At 47.4% G+C, this 8,245-nt stretch overlaps 1 protein-coding gene across 2 annotated transcripts; it reads left to right on the top strand.

Moving 5' to 3' along the window:
- Nucleotides 1-4,768: 4,768 nt before the first annotated feature.
- On the top strand, nucleotides 4,769-7,525 carry LOC127305989 (putative F-box/FBD/LRR-repeat protein At5g44950). Of its 2 annotated transcripts, XM_051336589.2 has the most exons (6): nucleotides 4,769-4,935; nucleotides 5,061-5,212; nucleotides 5,679-6,566; nucleotides 6,646-6,801; nucleotides 6,936-7,097; nucleotides 7,185-7,525. In XM_051336589.2, exons 2-6 carry the CDS (start codon nucleotides 5,207-5,209, stop codon nucleotides 7,383-7,385), a joined length of 1,413 nt encoding a protein of 470 aa, XP_051192549.1. In that variant the 5' UTR covers nucleotides 4,769-4,935; nucleotides 5,061-5,206; the 3' UTR covers nucleotides 7,386-7,525. The 2 variants fall into 2 exon arrangements, with proteins under 2 accessions (XP_051192549.1, XP_051192548.1); XM_051336588.2 differs by having other exon boundaries at nucleotides 4,772-4,935; nucleotides 6,936-7,525.
- The last annotated feature ends 720 nt before the right edge of the window (nucleotides 7,526-8,245 follow it).

The following is an 8,245-nucleotide window of genomic DNA, read 5'->3' as shown; positions in this document are numbered from 1 at the left end:
GAGGTCACCCTCCAAGAGTAACAAGCTCACGGTCTCTCACTCGAATAAATCGTGGTGGAGAGCTCAACACTATGCAATGATGCAAAGCAAGAACACCGGAGGTGTTCAAGTCCTTCACACTCAAATCCCACCAAAGCAACGAATGCTGGGATGAGATTGGAGAGGAAGAACAAGGGGGAAAGTCAACCAAAGACTCCAAGATCTAGATCCCAAGAGATTCCCTCACTTAGAGAAGAAATGGTTTGGTGGAAGTGTAGATCTAGATCTCCTCTCTCAAATCCTCAAATATGAGCAAGAATGGTTGGAGGAATCAAGGGGGAGAGCAAGTTCTTCAAATAGCAACAATGGAGGTGAGAGAATGGGAAGAACTAGTTTGCTCAAGGTGGAAGAAGGGCTATTTATAGCATGGGAGAAAATATAACCGTTGGGGAAAAAGAACCATTAAAAACGCAGGAAAAACGGCCCAAAAAGGTGCCCAGCCGGTTGACCGGAGCTGTGGCCGGCCAGGCCGGTCTGAGTCCGGCCACCGGACCAAAGACCGGCGAGGAGCGCTGCCGCGCCGGGCGGCGGATAGGCAAGGGGCGCGCGGGGGTGGGCGGCCCACTGGGCGAGGCAGGCAGCGGGCGAGCGGGCCGCATGGGCAGCGGCGGCCCAGCGCGCGCGTGCGGCCAGGAGGGTAGGCCGCGGCGGCGGCGCGGCCGTGTGGGCCGAGCGGCGGTGAGCGGCCCAAAGGAGATTTCTGGTCGGGCCGAGGTGGGCGCCGGCAGCGGCCGGTCGCGGACCGGGCCACCGGCCGGTCATGGGCCAGAGGCCACTGGACCTGGCCCGGAAGGCACCAGCGCCTGGTCCGGCGCAGACCGGGTGGGCCGGTGGCCGGTCCGGTCTGGCCGGTCGGTCCGCTGCCCCTTTTGTTCTTTTTCTTTTTATTCTTTTTCCTTTTTCCCTTTTCTTTAATAACAAATGCTCCCGAACTCCGAATCGCATGAAACCAATTTTGTTTGGAAGATAACAATGAATGCTATCTTATGGAAAGTGAAAACCCAAGAATCTGTAGGAGGGGATTTTATCATGAATATAAAAGGTACAACCTTATATCATGAATAACCGGTAAAATCATCCAACCTTGAAAATGCAATAGAAGATGCATGCGAACTCCGTTTTCGATGAACTTGGGCTTGTTGTAAAGCTAGCAACAAGCTCAAGAACCTCACACCGAGAAATACCAAGAAGCAATAAGAATATGCAAAGTATGCAAAGGATTGAGCTCCCTAAGACGATGTGATCAAGTTACCCAACCGAAAGCCCCTCTTGATAGTGCGGCTATCTATCCTATAATCCGGTCTCCCATCAACCACCTCGAGACCGGTAAAAGGAAAACCTATCAAGGTCATACCTTTGCCTTGCGCATCCCATCACTTGATCATTGTCGCTTCGTGTATACTCACAAATGCTCCCCCATACACAATGATGGGAAAGCTTCATTGATGCACATCTTCACATGTCCACTATCACCAAATGGACGGCAAGCTTCAAGCATGTGATCCACTCAAGATGCTCATCTTGAACTTGCCCAACTCAACCTTGTATCTTCTCATACTCACTTGAGATAGAGCATGGTTAATATTGAGTTCCACATAAGAACTCCATCTTCATTTCTTCTTCTTGATCATATCACATATATATCTTCATACCGATGATCTTGATGCCAAATCACAAGGTATATCTTTATCTTCATGGCATCCATACTTGAATCCAACACATGGAGAGCAAGTAGATCCTATGGAATATTCCTTCATATAAACTCAATGAAAACATTACTCCATAGGGGTTGTCATTGATTACCAAAACCACACATAGGGGCAATATACCCTTACACTCCACAGCTTCGAATCCTTCGCAGCTCCGCCGATCCTCGCGGAAGCGGCGGCGAAGGCCACGTCTCCTGGTTTCTGCAGTCACGCGCCATCACCAATCTTGGTACTGTCTTTGAAGTCTGTGAGAAGCGCAGCAAGAAAAGGTAAACGTGTGCGCCCGCTCACCCGCGGAGGTCGGTACCGGCACCGTGATCACACGAGGATGTGTGAAGGTCGCTGATAATTTCGCTGCCCCATCATCCTCTTCGTCGCCAACAGGAGGAGAGTTTAGCAAGCTGTAGCGGAGACTAGCTAAAAGCGCCGGCGAGGTCGTGCCCACGATGTTTTTGTCGCTAATTACAGTACCAACCATGTCCATCTTTGAATTGATCTGTTGCAAAAGCATGCCAAGGAATATAAGATCGGCTACGGTGGTATCATTATCAGATGCAGCAGTGTACGTATTAAGTGGTTATAGGGGATTAAGGGGCAGCTTTAAGATGCGTGTTTGGAGGGACGTGGCAAAATCCGAGGGAGGGCCTCATGAAAGGAACCATGCGGCCCAGTCCCATAGAATTTTTTTCCCGCAAATGTAGATTTAGCATGGGCAAAGCTATCTGTGAAGATCATAGACGTGGCCCACTAAATGCCAAGAGATTCTCAGCAAAGTTTGGCAAAGTGACACTCAAAGAAAAGATGGTCCCTCGTCTCCAATACCGAATTGATGTAAAGAACGCATTCAGGTCCTGAATTTAGCTGCCAATTTTTCCTCAACATAATGTCACAAGTATTTAAGCGATCAAGCATGAGCAACCAGAGAAAAACTTTCAGCTTTGGCAACGATTTAGATTCCATTTCATATTAGGCATGCTTTGATAGTAGTACAATTTGATGGGGACACATATTAGGCATGCTTGATCTGGATGCAGTGACGGAAATTCCACATTACTCGGAAATGGGAATTCCGTTTCCATAAAAAAAATTGTTTCCATTCTTGTTTCAAAATTTTCCATTTTCATATTTTCATTTCATTTCCATGTTTAGGAAAAAGTCAAAATGTTTCTGCTTCATTGTTATTATCCCTATTAGAACCCGCCTTCTACCTTGGGGCAAACGTAGTAGCCTCGGCGAGGATGGCAACAACGATGCAGGTTTGTCTCTTACGTTATGTTCTAGTGTTTGCCGAAACACAATGTTTGATTACGCCTTTGTCAGATACTATTACACCAATGTAGATAATGGTTTCTGGCAAAGATACTATAGGTTTTAGCGAAGCCCGAAAAATAATGTCCTATAGCAAATGCAGGTTTCTTTTTAGGGGTCGTAACTAAAGAAGTGAATATGAGTTGGAGCCTCGGAGGTCATTCCCGTAACCTACTGGGCTTAGAGCATCTCCAGCCGCGTTTGTCAAAGCGTCTCTCAAAGGATTTTGGGTGTGTCGGACAAAAAAACGTTCCTAGCCGCGTGCCCCAAAGCCCCTTTTCGGCGCGACCCGGCCCCAAGCCCGTCCCCGCTCCATAGGGGACGCTCCGGGCACGCCGGACACAACGAAAAGCGAGGCAAGGAGTGGCGGGACCGACACGTCAGCGACACATTGAAGTTTAACCTAACCATCGCCTACTTTGCGACGGAAGTTATTGGCGCGCAGCGACGGTGCAGTTCCCGCAGAGGCGCATCGAAGAGTCTCATCGCGCCTAGCTCTGTGTGTCGGTGTTAATGAACGCCACCGCTCCCCCGCCTCCCTCCGGCCTATAAAAAGGGTCGCTCTCTCATCGTCCCGCACACAGATCCCTAGCACCTCTCTCCCCAACCCTAGTCGCTATCATCTCAAGAGTCGACGCCATGTCTGGTAAAGGCGGAGGACGAGCTCGCGGACGTGGTCGTGGCCGTGGCCGCGGCAGAGCTGCACGCTCGTCGTCGTCTGCGACGCTGTCGTCTTCATCGTCGAACATGCAGGAGGAGGAACGGCAAGTGATGTTCGAGTTCGTCATCGTCTTCAAGGGCGACCCACTCGGCATCCAGAGGCTGGCGGACAAGTTCGCCGACTTCGTCGCCGGCAACGAGCCATCATCGCTGCATCTGCGGGCTGCCTGCGGCAGCTGCTGGTGGATTGTCGATGTGATCTTCGACGCGCGCGGCAAGATGTACCTCCACATCGGCCGGGAGAAGTTCGCGCGCTACCACCGCCTCGAAGCCGGCTTCGTGCTCACGTTCTCCTACCTTGGCGAGGGGGACATGAGCGTCAAGGTGTTCGACGAGACGCGTTGCCGCCGGCACTACCACGGCGACAACAACGAGAAGGAGGACGAATGAGTGTTGTTTCTTCGCAGCTAAAATAGGCACGAAGGTTTCTGGTTGTTCTTCCTCGAAAGAACCAACAGGGTACCATCAACAGCTGGATTTTCAAGTTTGGGTAACTGGGTGTGCCTGAGAGTGTTCTTTCTTGGCACCGAACACACGAAATATGTGATGCCAACACTAGTTAGGTTTTGTTATTTTACAATGTTTTATATTTATGTCAACCATGGTTCAAACTATGTAGTTTGTGGAAACCATGTTTCAAACTATGTCTTAGTTTGTGTAAACCATGTTCCGAATTATGTAGGAGTATTAGTTTGTGGAATGTTTTTTCTCTCTATTGAAATAAAAATGAAAAAGAAAATAAGTATTTTAGTGTTATAAAAAGTTTGGAGATGGCGTTTGGAAGGACACGGCTAGGGAGTGACGTCCTCCAAACCCGACACCAACAAAACACATCCAAAACGCTCGATCCGATCCCGATTAGGGGATGTAAAACGCTCAATCCGATCCCGATTAGGGGATGTTTTGGGATGCGGCTGCTCTTCCAAAAGATATTTGGGCTTTATTTTCCCGATCGAGCTGGACCTGGTCAGGCTGGGCTATCATTGATCGGGCTTGACCGGGATAAGCTAGCTGCACGCCCGCTGAAAAAAACAAAAGCTGCACGTTGCCTACTCTCTCAGTGTCCAGTACCGACGACGGCGTCCGACCCGAGCGAGAGAAAAGAGGAGCGCCGCCGCCGGCGACCTCAGCCCCCGCCGGCAGCCACCGGAGGTTCGAGGTAAGGAAACCCCTTTTCTTTGCGCAATCGAAGCAGCAGCAGCAGCGCCTTTCCGAGCCGCGGCCCGCAATTAAAGCAGCTCCGATCACGAGCTCTAATCTGAATTCGATCCCCTTTCGGTGCAGATGATCGAGTCCTTCTCGGTTTTGGTCTGGACGAAACCCAAGCCGTGAATATCTGCCCAGGTGATCAGATTTCGGAGGAGACCACGCACTCCGGAGCCATCAACTGCCAGGTTCTTCTCGGGCCTCAGCTGATCTCCGTTGGAGCCATGGGGGTGAGTTCCTTGTCCTTTCTTTCCCTCTAGGTCTTTTTCTTTCTTTAAAACTTAAATTTTATCAAGTTTGTACATCCTGGACTACATAAATATTGCACTTGTACAACTGTATGAAAATTGCATCTTTGAGACTGAATAAAAAAAATGCTCCCTTCATAATTGCCATGTTTTGGTTGGAAAAATACTCCCGCCTTGCCACAATATAGCGCATATAAGATTTTTAAAAAGTCAAAAAATGTATACCATATGAAAATATAGATAGTGAGGAATCTAATAGTATTGATTTGGTATTCTAAAGTTGATATTTTTTCCTACACACTTGGTCAAACTTTACATCGTTTGAATTTTATAAATTCTTATACGCACAGCATTTTGGCAAGGAGAAAGTATATCAAGTTTGCATCAAAATTGCATCTCGGTGACTAGCGTGAAATCTGAGTCTTATTTGTTCTTATCCCAAACGCAGAAAGACTATAGCAGGCTCAGCGCTTTGCCTGATGACATTCTGCTCAACATTCTTGACCGACTCGGTGTCCTCGACGCCGCAAGAACCAGCATCCTCTCCAGACGGTGGACTCAGCTCGCCGCCAAGCTCTCTCGGCTGATTATAAACGCTCAGGACTTCCTGCCCGAGGGTGTGTCAAACGTCAATGTGTCTGATGATGAGATGTTTCGGGTGAATGCTGCTGCCGCCGAAGCGACAAAGAGCATATTGACGCGCAGAAATCCGGGTGAGCACACCATCCGCGTCCTGTCTACCGCGTTCTACTTGAGAGATCATGTCCCCATTTCAATTGGACAAGCTGTTGGTCGTGCCGTGGAGACACACTTGGTTGAGACGGCCCAATTCAGTGTTATGACAGGTAAGGTTGGCACTGATGATGTCGATGATGATGAGCTGGTCATTTACGGGAGAGATTTCATGCGGTTCTTTGAGGCCTGTCCAAATGCATTCGGTGGTCTCACTAGCCTCGACATAGAGAACTTGAGATTTGGTGAATCAGACATATCCAACATCCTCATCACTTGCAAGCGGTTGAAGCATCTGCGTTTGCTCAACTGCGACTCGGGTGATCCCAGCACACTGCAAGTTGAACACTCGCATCTCAGTGAGCTCAGTATCGTCAATTGCCTTCTCGAACAAGTTAAGCTGAACTGGCTCCCTCAACTCACACAGATGACCTTTGATGGTTGGATAAATTACCAAGATCCACTGGTGCTTGGTCATGTCCCATTGCTCAAGACTGTAAGCCTCACAAATACTGGCTATAGTTTTCACAATCTAGTCAAGTTAAGTGAGTTTCTTTGCGGTACCTCTATACGGGATCTGAAGTTGGGATTTAAATCTGAAAAGGTAAGTCAAGATTATCGCTTTGCTAGCTGTGGCTTCACTTATTCCTTGCTCATCTCCATCATGTGTTTGTTCTTTGCAGGTTTGGGTGCAGCCAGAATCTCTGACCAAAAGTCTGGCATCTGTGTTCCACCAACTAAGGTTTGTGAATCTGGTTGATCTTCCTGAAGGGTATGATCTCACCTGGACAATGTTTATTCTTGAAGCTGCGCCCTTACTGAAGGAGCTATACATAACAGTATGTGCTTTACCTAGAGATCTCTCTTTACCACATGGGGCTTAATGTCAGGTTTTGCATGATTTTCTCACCAGATACATGTATCTGCTGAATTGACAAATTATGTTTGCCTTTGTCCTATTTCTGGCATGCAGGTATGGGATCATGCGTGTATAATGGAAACAGATGAGGAGGCGAGGAAAGAAAATTTGTATAGCGAGGACAGGGGTGTAGAGTGGGACTCGGCTGCACCTGATTTCCAGCACCACAATTTGGTCACACTTATCATCTTTGGCTATAAATCTGAAGATTGCATGGTGAGTTATCTCAGACGTGTTATGGCGACGGCGGTGAATCTAAAGGACGTGTTCCTGTATGGTAAGTTGTTGTGCAATCACTGCCAGGATGAGAAGCCGAGCAGGTTCCCTTGGACTAAAAGACAGAAGATATCATTGAAGAAGAGAGTTACCGCCGGAATCGAGTCGTTTGCCATAATTCGCTCTTGCTCAACATTGAGGGCTGATCATCTAGCAAAGATTGTGCACCCGCAGTGTTGGTTGGATATATCCAGAACAACGTTGCTAAGTCAGCAGCCGGTTGTTTGACATGTTTGTTACTTTGATTAAGAGTTTCTAAAATTATTTCGTTTTGCCCGCTGGTGCTGCTGTTATGTAACCTCTTATACAAAAAGGATCATGGTTATTGTAAGAAGTTATCATGAATTAAAATTCGCTGTAGCGCGGTATGAGATCTCTCTTGTTAGCTAGTGCATCTAAGTTAAGTTGCTAAAAAGATGCCAAATTTGGAACCAGAAACAGCAATGTAAAATGAATGCACACGTGAATGGGAACTAGTGAAAGCTATGCACAATGATGAATCATAATCATCAGTACATCGATCGATTGCCTCTTTTGTATCGATGGCTTGTATATGAAGAGAGGTCTGTTCTAGTTAATTAGGTGTTGGCTACCATGCGTCTGCGGGCAGGGGGTCCTTTTTCGCCTTATTTGTTTCTTATATGTGCAGAAAGTTTATCTAATCTCTTGTTGTACGAAGAAGAAGTTGGTGGCATCGATGGAGTTAGGGTGTGCAGAAATACACCATCAGTCTCACATCTACTTTTTGCCGATGATTCTCTAATACTCACGAAAATGGATATGACTAATGTAACTTCCTTGCAGCAAGTTTTGGATACCTATTGTGCTAATTCGGGGCAATTGGTGAGTTTTGGCAAAGTCAAGCATTTTCTTCTCGCCTAATACTAATGCTTTGTTGAGGGCAGAAATTTGTGAGGCATTGCATATTGATACTGAATTTCTTTCTGGTGAATATCTTGGTCTGCCGGCTCTTGTGGGAGCAGATAAGAGTGATTGCTTCTTACACTTTATTGAAAAGATTATACACAGGATAAATGGGTGGAGAGGGAAGATTTTATCTATAGGAGGGAAAGAATTTTTTTAAAAGT

Source organism: Lolium perenne, chromosome 6 (assembly GCF_019359855.2).
Source record: "Lolium perenne isolate Kyuss_39 chromosome 6, Kyuss_2.0, whole genome shotgun sequence".
Lineage (NCBI taxonomy): Eukaryota > Viridiplantae > Streptophyta > Magnoliopsida > Poales > Poaceae > Lolium > Lolium perenne.
This window is presented reverse-complemented; position numbering and strand designations above follow the sequence as displayed.

Bases quoted from the DNA above. Each gene is read 5' to 3' on its own strand.
- LOC127305989 (XM_051336588.2), top strand. The intron at 6,567-6,645 runs GTAAGTCAAGAT...TGTTCTTTGCAG, and splicing joins TGGGATTTAAATCTGAAAAG to GTTTGGGTGCAGCCAGAATC. The intron at 6,802-6,935 runs GTATGTGCTTTA...TCTGGCATGCAG, and splicing joins TGAAGGAGCTATACATAACA to GTATGGGATCATGCGTGTAT.